General features: G+C 37.3%; 1 protein-coding gene across 2 annotated transcripts in view; it reads right to left on the bottom strand.

The window, feature by feature from the left end:
• The window catches only part of GDPD1 (glycerophosphodiester phosphodiesterase domain containing 1), a 44594-nt gene that overhangs the window by 3572 nt on the left and 28176 nt on the right, over nucleotides 1-12846 (bottom strand). For both annotated transcript variants that reach the window (XM_029212232.1, XM_029212233.1), the window contains exons 5-8: nucleotides 7790-7908; nucleotides 7183-7272; nucleotides 3309-3442; nucleotides 380-439 (exon numbers count right to left, since the gene is read on the bottom strand). In XM_029212232.1, the coding sequence (XP_029068065.1) occupies nucleotides 380-439; nucleotides 3309-3442; nucleotides 7183-7272; nucleotides 7790-7908 (403 nt within the window). The remainder of the gene's footprint in view (nucleotides 1-379; nucleotides 440-3308; nucleotides 3443-7182; nucleotides 7273-7789; nucleotides 7909-12846) is intronic.

Genomic DNA, 12846 nt, shown 5'->3' with positions numbered 1-12846 from the left:
AAAAAAAAAAAAAAAAAAAAAAAAAAAAAAAAAAAAAAAAAACCCCTCTACTTAGTGACTAAGTAGAGGGGATGGGTATATATCCCGGCTCTGCTACTAACCAGCTACATAACGCCAAGTACTGTAAATCATCTAACATCGGGTAGGTGGGTGCTCAGTTTTCTCCTGAGTTTGATGAGATTATCTCTCAATTCTTCTTAAGGTTTTGTGACTAGCAATTAAGCTAGTTCTAAATGATTCATACATCATCCATTTGTATAGTAGATGTTCAACACATCCCTGTTACAAATTACATGTAGAAAGCCTGCTCTAAATTATAAGCATCGTATTTAATAGAGTTAAAACAATAATTTGTATATCAAGAAACTAAAATTCTTACATATCAGAAAGCCAGATGAGAAACTTTTGACTTCTGGACATGGTGTGTGGTTCTTTTAGCCTGAGGCAAAATAAAATTTAAATCATAAATTAGAAACACAGGAATATATCAGTGTGATAAAATAAAACAAGTACAAAAACAAAAAGAGTGCCTTGTCTGCACTTAGTATATGTTTAAAAAATATTTGGAAAAGGGCAAAAATAAGTTCAAACAAAGCCCATTTGGGTTTTCTATTTTCATTGATTTCAAGCTAATTTTTGGCTACCACAATTCAAAGGTTAAAATTAATAAGTTATCTTTCCAGAGACCCTGGGTGCCCAGAACTCATGTCTCTTCTCTTTTCTGGTGAAGCCTCTTTCTTTTGCTTTGTCTGCTGTAATTTTGTTATGTAGTAGATTTAAACACACAACCAAACTTTACTATGGATTAAAAGATATTTGGGGTAAAAATGAGACTAAAAAAACCCTAAAGGCATTTTTTTTCTTTCACTTTCAATGTTTTAAGACCTAGGCCCTGTCCTTTTAAAATATCTCTCCTACTGAAAGAGTATACATGACTTTTAGACCTAAGCTGAGCTCCTTCTTCAACCTCTTTGATGCTTAGAGCAGCACCTGTGTCATTAACTCTGGGTTGTGTCCAGAGACATCTCTGATTAGTCAGTCTCTCTACTACGAAGATTCCTCAGCTTCTTTCTAAGTTAAACAGCACAGAGTGACTTTTATTCTCCCCAGATCTTCATTTCTTATTTCCTTTCTAACTCCTATCTGCACTAAATTCATTTTTTAAAAAATAAATTTATTTATTTTTATTTTTGGCTGGGTTGGGTCTTCGTTGCTGCGCGCAGGCTTTCTCTAGTTGCGGCGAGCAGGGGCTACTCCTCGTTGCGGTGCGCGGCCTCTCATTGTCATGGCTTCTCTTGTTGCAGAGCACAGGCTCTAGGCGCGCAGGCTTCAGTAGTTGTGGCACATGGGCTTAATAGTTGTGGCTCATGGGCTCTAGAGCACAGGCTCAGCAGCTGTGGTGCACGGGCCTAGTTGCTCCGTGACATGTGGGATCTTCCTGGGCCAGGGATCGAACCCATGTCCCCTGCATTGGCAGGCAGACTCTCAACCACTGCGCCACCAGGGAAGCCCACTAAATTCATTTTTTGTCTTTTTCTCTGAATTCAGTTTTAATTTGAAGCTCTCTAAATAAACTCCTCTTTTCCCACTAACTCTAGCCCAGGTAGAAGGTCCTGATTGCAATTTCAGGAATCCCAAGAATTTAATAACTCAAAATACTAGTTATTGACAACAAATGATTATGTTGTCTTAGGAAGTACCGTCTTTCATTAAAAAAAATAATAGGGACTTCCTTGGTGGCGCAGTGGTTAAGAATCTGCCTGCCAATGCAGGGAACACGGGCTCTATCCCTGGTCCAGGAAGATCCCACATGCTGCGGAGCAACTAAGCCCGTGAACCACAACTACTGAGCCTGTGCTCTAGAGCCGCGAGCCACAACTACCGAGCCCCCGAGCCACAACTACTGAAGCCCACGCGCTCTAGGACTTGTGCTCCGCAACAAGAGAAGCCACCGCAATGAGAAGCCCGCACACCGCAACGAAGAGTAGCCCCTGCTTGCCGAAACTAGAGAAAGCCTGCGCACAGCAACGAAGACCCAACGCAGCCAAAAATAAATTTTTAAAAATAATAATAAAATATACAAACACATAATATCCTACCAGTGTCTTAATCCATAATCATTTTTTAGAGAGAAAAATTAATTCTATGAAGTTTGTTCATATGTCTATTTTTTAATAATATTTGCTTCTGAAAGGAACACGTGGAGATGATCTAGAGAGTACAACAGTACACTCTGGACCAGAGGAAAGCTAAGTGCTTTAGGAATAAATGGTTAGGAATTATTTTAATCTAACAAACAAAAATGGTTTGTTTGTAGGCAAGAATGATTTCTGCTGTTTTGTTTCAGAAACAGCTACAAACACTGCTAGTAAATGTAATTGGGAATAGATAAAATAAACATACTCATAACTAACAAACTCAAACTGGAAGACAAGCATGAAACATAGATGCTGAGTACAGGGGTACTGATCAACTTGTTTCTCTTAATGATATATTTCCTAATGACTTATGTACTAATGTTCAGCTTGATTGTTTTTGAAGTTCTGTGGGGATGAAAAGAGTTTTCATGCAGGTGAAGTCACATTTAAATGATCTCAGAAGCTCTGAATTCCTTTGTCATGGCTCGGTTATTATTAGAAATGTATAGCTAGGAATGACATTATAAGAGTAGGGGATTGTGAGATGAAGCTCTCTAATGATAACGATAAAGATAATTTAACAATAAAAGTTATCATTTATTGACTGCTTATTATTTGCCAGGCAATGCTAAGTGTTTTATATATTTTTATCTTTGTAGTAAATTAGTGTGTGAAAAGCAAGGCTTTATACCCAGCAGAGAAATTACATAAATATGGAATTACATAAATATGTTAGTTTTATAAAAACTAACTCTATCCTTTTCTTTCTCCCATCTCCAGAGGTTTTTTTGCATTGTTGTTGTTGTGGTGGTGGTGGTGATTTAATACTAGTGGTGAATTTGGAGCTTAATGGAATTTCAGCTGGGTATAGTTGTCAATCAAGCAGAAGGAAGTAAGGGAAGTTGGAGGGCAATTGCTATTAGATGTTTCAATGATTAAGCTCAATTCTTTTTACCTGACTTCTGAGTACACAGGCACTGAAAGTCATTGTTACCTGAAATGGGTCAGGTAAATACTTTAAAACCTTTATTATTCATTTTAGAGAATGAATCTGAATTATATCAAATACGGAAATAACTAGAGCAATCTATTCTTTATCATTGATATCAACAAGTCTTTGTCTTAGTTTTCCTGTAATTGAGAATTGATGAAAACAGGGTAACCACTTACTTCAGTATGATAGAAGGCATTGGGATTTCAAAAAACTGTTCTCGAATGGGCACAAAGGGTAAGAGGCCAGTGAAGAACAGGCCAAGAATGAGCAGAACACGTTGTAAACTGAAGAGTATAGGAATTTCTGAATTCTAAAAGACACAAACAATATTGTTCAAATAAAGAGGTTTATTTCACAACCTTCAAAATTTCCCAAGACTGTATCTTGACATCTGTTAAAAGTACTCCCTGAATTATCAATATCCATTTCTAACACACCACACTTAGAAATGACTAGTCCTTGACAAATGGCTCAGGATCTATCTTGGAGGCCTATAGTATTAATTGATACTCAAGTTTCTCTATTCTCTACTCTCTGCTTTTGCAATACCATTTCTGTCTGTTACTGCTTGTCCTTATCAGTAGAGGTTAAACATACCAAGTTTAATGGAACAAGATAAAGAAATAAAATATTCAGTAACCATCTACATATTCAATAACCATATATATAATAAATTTTTAAACAGTATATGATACAGATATGAATATAGATATATATTAATGGTGTTGACAATATGTCACCTTTCAGCTACATATACATATTTTCAAATGTAAATAGGACTTTGTAAACTAGTCCAAGAATCTAACCACCCTTCTAAGTTTCTATTACAAAATGTGTTCATCAAGATTTCCAAACCCTTCAACTGCAAGCTTCATATATATGTGAACTCTTTTCATCTTGCAAAACTGAAACTCTGTACCCAGTAAACAGCTCCCCATACCCGCCTCCTCCAGCTCCTCCTATGTCTGTCTTTAAAACAAATAAACATTATAATAAATTTGAATATTTCTGAATAAAAGTAACATATTGAAAAAATCATGCAAAAACATAATTTATTTTCAATATTAGCTCTAAATTACCTACTTCTTTATTTTTTAAAAATGGAGTAAATAAGTTTGAGGACTTCTTTTGCTCCTAAGTTCACATGCTGCTTTGTAATATTTTCAGTTTATTTATATACAGGTGTTCCAGCTGCAACACAGTATACAAGTCCCTGAAAAAAACTTTGATTTATGCAAACTCATACACTAAGAATAACAGAGCTCATAGGAGGAAATAGGGCTAGGGGCTGACCCTCAAAACTTATGCAACTTTGGAACCAGAGAACTAAAAACAGTAACTGGTACCTCTGGAGAGCCATGCAAGGTCACTGGTAGGAGAGGGCTAGGAGCGGTATGCTGGCATACCGCTGGCATAATAACTGGTTGTCCCTGTATTCAGTTAGAATATCTGGAATGGCACCCAGGCATTAGTATTTTTTGAAACAATTCCGTTAATTCCAATACACAGCCAAGGATAAAAACAACTGCATTAAGTATGAGTGAATAAAAAGTCATTAGATGAGAATAAGTGCCACATATTTTTCCCAGCACCACTGTGTCCCCCACTTTCTTTTATTTTTATATTTTTAGTTTCTAGCATCTGGGAATTAAAGAGCTAATATGAAATTCTCATAAATCATACTTTAAGAATTGTAAAAGATACATGACTTAATTATATAGCATGTTCATAATACGAATGACAATTATTGTTGAGACATTCTTACTAAGGTGTTTGAAAATTGCTGCTGAAAATTTTGGAGTTTTTAAATTCTAAAATGACAGAAAGCCAGAGGCTTCTAGAAAAATATGTGAATCAAGGGAAAAGTTCTGTGATTCTGGACCAAAAGTGAACTTACTTTTAATTTTGAAATAATTATAGAGTCACAGGAAGTTATAAAAATACAGCAGAGGGCTTCCCTGGTGGCGCAGTGGTTGAGAGTCCGCCTGCCGATGCAGGGGACACGGGTTCGTGCCCTTGTCCGGGAAGATCCCACATGCCGCGGAGCGGCTGGGCCCGGTGAGCCATGGCCGCTGAGCCTGCGCGTCCGGAGCCTGTGCTCCGCAACGGGAGAGGCCACAACAGTGAGAGGCCCGCGTACCGCAAAAAAAGAAAAAAAAAAAAAAAATACAGTAGAGTCTTGTATATCCTTAACCCAGCTGCCCCAAATGGTAAAATTTGATGTAGCCAGATGTATCAAAACCAGGAATTGACATTGATATATTACTGTTAGTTAGACTGTAGACCTTATTCGGTTTTCACCATTTTTAAAACCTGTGCTCATTTGTGCATGTGTATAGTTCGATGCAATTTTAACCCATGTATAGATTTGTGTAACCTCCACCACAATCAAGGTACAGAACTGTTCCATCACCACACAGAAACTCCCTCCTGCTACTTCTTTGTATTCGCACCCACACCCAGTCCCTGTCCTCTGGGAGCCACGAATCTGCTCTTCATGTCTGTAGTCTTGAGAATGTTATATAAATGTAATCATATAACCATTTGAGGTTAATTTTTTTCACTAAGCAAAATGCCTTCTAGGACCATCCAGGTTGTTGCATGTGCCAGTAATTCATTCCCCGTTACTGCTGAATAGTATTACATTGCATGGATGTGTTAGTTTGTTCAGCCACGTACTCACTGAAGGGCATTTGGCTCATTTCTAGGATTTTGGTATTGTGAATAAATCTGCTATAAACATTCATGTATAGGTTTTTGTGTGCATAGTTTTCATTTTTCTGAGATAAATGCCCTAGAGTAAGATTGCTGGTTAATATGATAAGTGTATGCTTAGTTTTGTAAGAAACTACCCAGCTAATTAAGAGAGTGGCTGTTCTATTTTACATTCCCACCAGCAACGCAGGTGAGATCCAGTTTGTCCTCTTCTTCTCTAGCATTTGCTATTATCACTATTTTTTAATTTGAAAAAATTTTTTGAATGATGTAAAAAGATCAGCTGGTCATGAAGCCTCCAGTATACTATCTCCCTTCTAATGACATGTGAAAATACTATCAGACAATGATTAGTTATGGAAGTCTCAGTCCTAAATTGTTGGAGACCTGAAGCCACTCAGCCCATTGATTATTCTGTTCTCTCCTTTTGTACACAGATACCTTGGGATCTCACAGAGCCTGCTGCACATAAATAAAACTTACTTGCCTTAATGAGAGCCTCATTACTTTTAATTGTACTTTTAATTGTAATGGTTCTTGAATCTATGCTTTTGCCTTCTTTGCTAGGAAGGAACGCCTTCTCAAAAGAATTCTTTGTATTTTAGAATTACTACTTGTGTCATGATATTCCTTCTGCACTATCACTTGTATTCTGAAAGAGAATCTTCAGTGTTTAAGGTCTTTTAACACTTTGAATTTCAAATCCTCTTAGCTGATTATATAGCTAAATTTGCTTATAGAGGCTTAGTGTACCATTTCAAACTATATCAACTTAATTTTTTATAGATATATTTTCTTCAAACAGAAAAATTTCAGTTGGTGGATGGCCCTACTTTTATATACTACCTGAAAATCATGATCCTGGCTTAATTTGATTAATTCTATTTGGGAGGTACGGTAAAGAAAGCTTGAGCTATAGAGTTGAAGGACTAAATACTTTCCTTAATTCAAAATTACACAAAAAATTTTGATTAACTAACAAAAACTAGACACTAAAAAATAGAAATCATATTTTGTTTTATAATATACATAATAAAATTAATAAAATGTTGGCAAACAACTAATATTACCATGTGAAAATAATAATTCTGTGAGCCAGTCCAATTATATTGAACTTAAATTGCAAGGTCCACTATCTCTACTAAATCCATTGTCTATAAATTCATCATCTTTATTCGTAAATTTCTGGTTAGTTGCTTCCATCCAGTACCGTCTGCCTTTGCATCAAGGCTATGAAATAAAGATATTAAAAAAATTATTACTGTATTTACTTAACATTTAAAGATACACAACAGCAACAAAAATAGATCATTCTGTATCATTTATGAAGCTTACCTCTTTGTAGCACTTTTCTACAATTTCATAACTGGCATTACCCCACACTGTTATGTGTTCTCGTCTGTACTGCTTCACCAACTCTGAAACCTACATGTGAAAATTCAAAATTTTATGCATGTGCCTATTTGTAAATCCACTTACATGATTTCACTTAAAAAACGGATTACAACTGACTATCTGCCAGTGTATACTATAAAATTTTGGAAGAACTGATACACAAATTCAGATTATTTTATAAAGTACAAGAAATTACATTTTACCATTATATGATTTATTTAATAGAATACAGCTGTTTAGTAATTTGCTATAAACTAAGTACAAGTGAAACAAGTGAAACTAGAAGAAGTTAATTAGGTAAATGCCAGAGCGATGGGTTCACAGAAGCTCACTTTTATCCATGCCTGCGACATGACAAGTCACTCTGAAACAGCCTTTCCTACAGTACAGTGATGTCTTCTACCAGGGCAGTATTTGAAACAATACTGATCCCTAGAGTATCACATTTCCTTGAACATTATCAATCTATGCAGGCACCTACTCTAGCCTTATTTAGTTTGGATGAAATCGGATGCAACACACTCAGAGGACACAATGCCTTAAGTACCTTCTTAATCAGCAAATTGTTGTTGACTTTGATATCGATGTTAATAGGAGTGTTAGGAAAGGCCTCAAAAACTTCCTTCAGTAACGGAATTCGGTTATCTTTTCCTTCACACTGGCATGCTGAGAAAGCAAGATTTTTAAATGTATTTTTAAAAGATAACTTACAGTTTTTTGATGATTAGAAAAGTTATAGTATGTAGTCATAGTAGGACACTTACAAAATGATGAAAAATATAAAGAAGAAAAGAAAAATCGTCTAAAAATCCAACAACTTAGATAAAACCATTGTGATCATTTGGTGTATCTTCTCTCCTCTTTTCTTCCTATGCATAATCTAATTAGAGTTATAATATAGGGTCCCTTCAGATTTTAAGCTGATTTTTTCACATAAGTAAAAATAAGTATTGCATGTTAATATGCTCTATTTATGATTATGATTAAAATTTTTTTCCATTAAATTTTTTGAGATAACTGTAGATTCACATGCAGTTGTAAGAAATAATACAGAGATCTGTGCAGGCTTTACCCAGATTCCCCAATGGTAACCTCTTGCAAAACTACAGTACAATATCATGACCATGATATTGACATTCATATAATCCACTGATCCTATTCTGTAATTATTATTTTAAAAGGTTTTAAAATACTCCACTGAGTAGCTATACAACAATTTAATTTTTAAAATTTAACCATTCCCCTTGAAGGGGAACATAGTTTGCCCCTGCAAAATATGCCATTTTGGCATAAGGATTATTTTGAAGTGAATGCAATTGAGAAGCAGCAGATACAAGAAAAGCTCTCTGCTCTTCCCCTATCTGCCTAAAAATAAGACTTAAATTATACAAAAATTAATCAACAGCAACCCTTGACCCTTGTCAGCACCAAAGGACTCTACATAACAAACTACTGACTAGCCTTTATCTTCCATTAATCCCCTATATATTTACCTTTCCACAATTTGCCACCCTGGACACTCAAAGTCCTTTTCCTTTGTCTTGTTACTTCTCTGAAAATTTATTGGTTTTTTTTGTTTGTTTTGTATATTTGTTTAAGATGCTATATAAACTCAAGTTCTAGCCATGCCTTTGAAAAACTTATCCCTGAGTTTCTCCTATGACATATACATATTAATAAACTTCTGTTTTTCTCTTGTTAATCTCTTTTTTTGTTACAGAGTCCAGCTGAGAACCTAAAAGGATAGAAGAAAAAAATTTTTTTCATCCCCTTGACCCTACTAGTGGATACTGAGATTGTTTCTAAAGTTTTGCTGTGACATCATCATTGAATTTTTCAGAGACTGAGAATATGTTTAGGCAAGGGAAATACATGCTAATCAGTAATGGGTTGAAGAATTATATCAATGCAGTTATTCAAAGAAAACTGAATCATGAAAAAATCAGAAGAGGATTTTAAACATTCTTTTTATTTCCTGAGGGTCATTTTCTTTATTCTTTCCCTAGTTCCTTTTGCCTCTAATCACTCTAATCACTAATCACATATAATATACTATACATACTATATAACGATTATAAAATTTCCCCTTCCACCTGAAACGTCAATTCTACTAATCTGTGAATAACAAAATGGTGAAAGATCCTTTATTTCATCTTCATTGTACGACAAATCAAAACAAAGAAGCATATCAAAAAAAAGTAAATTAAATCCATGTCAGAAAACTTTTTTTAATAAAGACTCATGTGAAAAGCAGGATGTGAATGGGGGGAAAAAAAAAGAAAAAATCTGTTACTGTTTTGTCTGTTCTGTATTCTATTCTTATTGCCTTTTTACTACCCCTTGTAATTCAGATAGGGCTCTGGGTCATTCTGATGGACTGTCAATCATTTGGCTTTGCCTCCCTGGCCACAGAGAAAGCACATGACCTTTTAAACATAACAATATGGACCACAGGTGATGTTGTCTGAAATCCTCAGCTGAATGGATCATGTACTTTTGATGTTATCAGAGGTCCATCTTTATGTGGAGAAGGTGTGCCTGAGAACAAAGCTAACATCGATGAAAGTAGACCCAAGAAATGGAGATAAGAGACAAATTATTGCTTGAGCAACTGGAATCAGTTATGTTTGAAGGCATATAACCTCTACACTTTTTAGTTATGAGAAGAAATAAATTCTTTTCAATAAACTTTTCTTAAACTATCTTGAGGGCTTCCCTGGTGGAGCAGTGGTTAAGAATCCACCTGCTAATGCAGGGTTACATGGGTTTGATCCCTGGTCTGGGAAGATCTCACATGCAGCGGAGCAACTAAGCCCATGCGCCACAACTACTGAGCCTGCGCTCTAGAGCCCGCGAGCCACAACTACTGAGACCACGTGCCACAACGACTGAAGCCCACACACCTGGAGCCCATGCTCCACAACAAGAGAAGCCACCGCAATGAGGAGCCCACGTACCGCAACTAGAGAAAGCCCACGAGCAGCAACGAAGGCCCAATGCAGCTAAAAATAAATAAATTAAAAAAAAAATCCAGATTAAAAAACATACAGCAAACTATCCTGAGATGGATTTCAAGTACTTAAAACTCAAAGAGTTTGGACTTAAACTACAGAATTGAACTATAAAACTTAATTTAACATTATTTATTTATTTATTTATTTTTGTCTGCACTGGGTCTTCGTTGCTGCTCACAGGGTTACTCTAGTTGCTGCGAGCGGGGCTACTCTTCATTGTGGTGTGTGGGCTTCTCATTGCAGTGGCTTCTCTTGTTGTGAGGCATGGGTTCTAGGTGCACAGGCTTCAGTAGTTGTGGCATACGGGCTCAGTAGTTGTGGCTTGCAGGCTCTAGAGCACAGGCTCAGTAGTTGTAGCACAGGGCTTTAGCTGCTCCACGGCATATGGGATCTTCCCGGAGCAGGGATTGAAGCCGTGTCACCCTGCATTGGCAGGCGGATTCTTAACCACTGCGCCACCAGGGAAGTCCCTGAACTATAAAAGTTAATTATTGTTAATACATAAAAGTTTAGCTATTGGGACCTCCCTGGTGGCGCAGTGGTTAAGAATCCGCCTGCGTTCAAACCCTGGTCTGGGAAGATCCCACATGCCGTGGAGCAACTAAGCCGTTGTGCCACAACTACTGAGGCTGCGCTCTAGATCCACGAGCCACAACTACTGAGCCCGAGTCCCACAACTACTGAAGCCAGCGCACCTAGAACCTGTGATCCACAACTAGAGAAGCCACCGCAATGAGAAGCCTGCACACTGCAATGAAGAGTAGCCCCCTCTCACTGAAACTAGAGAAAGCCCACGCACAGCAACGAAGACCCACGCAGCCAAAAGTAAATAAATAAATAAATGTATATATTAAAAAAAATTAGCTATTGTTTTTACCTACCTAGCATCCTTCCTTCCCTTGGAAAACTGCATCTCCTTCATTCCAAATTGTTCTGGTTGGGCTGTCAAAAACATGACCCACTCCCCACTTACTCTCACAGTAGGCATACGACCTAGGTCTGGCCAATCATAATAGCCTATCTCTTTGTCCACAGTGAATAGTTCAAGATGGACACATGATCCAAGTTGGGCCAATCAGTGTCTTTCTCTAGAACTTTTCCTTTCCCTGGGGTCACAGTACAGGCAGGATGTGAATTTACAGTTATCAGTGATCATGTTCCTGCCACATGGCCCAAATCCATAAGACCCAAGAGAAGCAGAACAATGGAATAAAGCCAGAAGAGTCCTTTTTTGTACCCAAGGATCCAAAAATGTTTAATATCAGATCCACCACATCTTAGAGAGTTAATGATAAAATAAATGTCTTTTTTTCCCCTTAAGCTAGTGTAAACTGGTTTCTGTTACTTATAACCTAAAAAGTCTGAACATGATGTTCTATCTGCACAGTCCAATAGGGTAGCCACTAGCCACATAGGGCTATTTAAATTAAAATGAAATAAAATTTAAAATTCAGTTACTCAGGTGCACTAGCCACATTTCAAGTGCTTAGTAGTCACATGTGGCTATTGACTCTTGTATCAGACAGTGCAAGTGTAGAACATTTCTATCACTATAGAGAGCTCTATTCAGACGATGCGATTCTAGTTAAATAAAAATTTTGTTAGCTTATTAAGTGTGGAAAAATTAATTTTGCAGTCAAAAGAATTACCATGGGCAATAGCTATTCACACCCAAGTAAGATGTATGCAAGGATCAACCTAGAAAGAGATCAAACAGACAAAACTAACTTTGGAACAGCAAAATGACACATCACACAATAAGAATAATATTGCATCAAACAGTGGGGGAAACAAGGAAATAAAAATGTGCTAAGAGAAAAATGTGTGCTAAAGTGATGTAAAGGTATTTAAATTAGATGACTTGGACAGCAGAGAGTATAGAAAAAGAGTTGGAGGAGGAAGTTGTCCCAGTATTGTTTTGGGCAGAGAATAACCAGCTGGGAAATACTACCAAAAGGGAAAGAGGAAAATAACAGGAAAACAAGAACGTTAGACTAGGAGTATGCCATAGGATGTGTTGGGTGATGGAACAAGTGAAGTAGCTCTGGAGCATGCTAGAACTTTAAAACTTATCACCATAGTCAACTCTGATTATCCAAATTATGTATTTTCCATGAAAAAGAGGTTGCTTTCAAGTAAGCAGGATAGGTAATAACAAACCCTTTGGTTAACACATTTTTATGTTCCTTCTTAAAGTTTCCTTTTTAATGTAGCCTGTGGCACATCGAAGCATCTCCTCTCACTGCCGCGTCCTCTCCCGCTGCGGAGCACAGGCTCCGGACGCGCAGGCCCAGCGGCCATGGCTCACGGGCCCAGCCACTCCGCAGCACGCGGGATCCTCCCGGACCGGGGCACGAACCCGCGCCCCCCCCGCATCGGCAGGCGGACACCCGACCACTGCGCCACCAGGGAAGCCCCGAAGCATATTTTAAACGAAAAAACTTAATTCTTCTCCAGTTAAGTTGTGAACCACAAAGAAAGCAAGAGGCCTGAAATTTGTATTCCTCTGAGAGTTGACTGACTCTCTCTCTCTCTCTCTCTCTCTCCCTCTCTCTCTCTCTCTCTCTCTCTCTCTCTCTCTCTCTCTCTC

Source organism: Monodon monoceros, unplaced genomic scaffold (assembly GCF_005190385.1).
Source record: "Monodon monoceros isolate NGI ecotype Baffin Bay Population unplaced genomic scaffold, NGI_Narwhal_1 Super_Scaffold_9, whole genome shotgun sequence".
Taxonomy (NCBI): domain Eukaryota; kingdom Metazoa; phylum Chordata; class Mammalia; order Artiodactyla; family Monodontidae; genus Monodon; species Monodon monoceros.
Note: the sequence above shows the minus strand (reverse complement) of the source record. Positions and strands in the feature narration are given on the sequence as shown.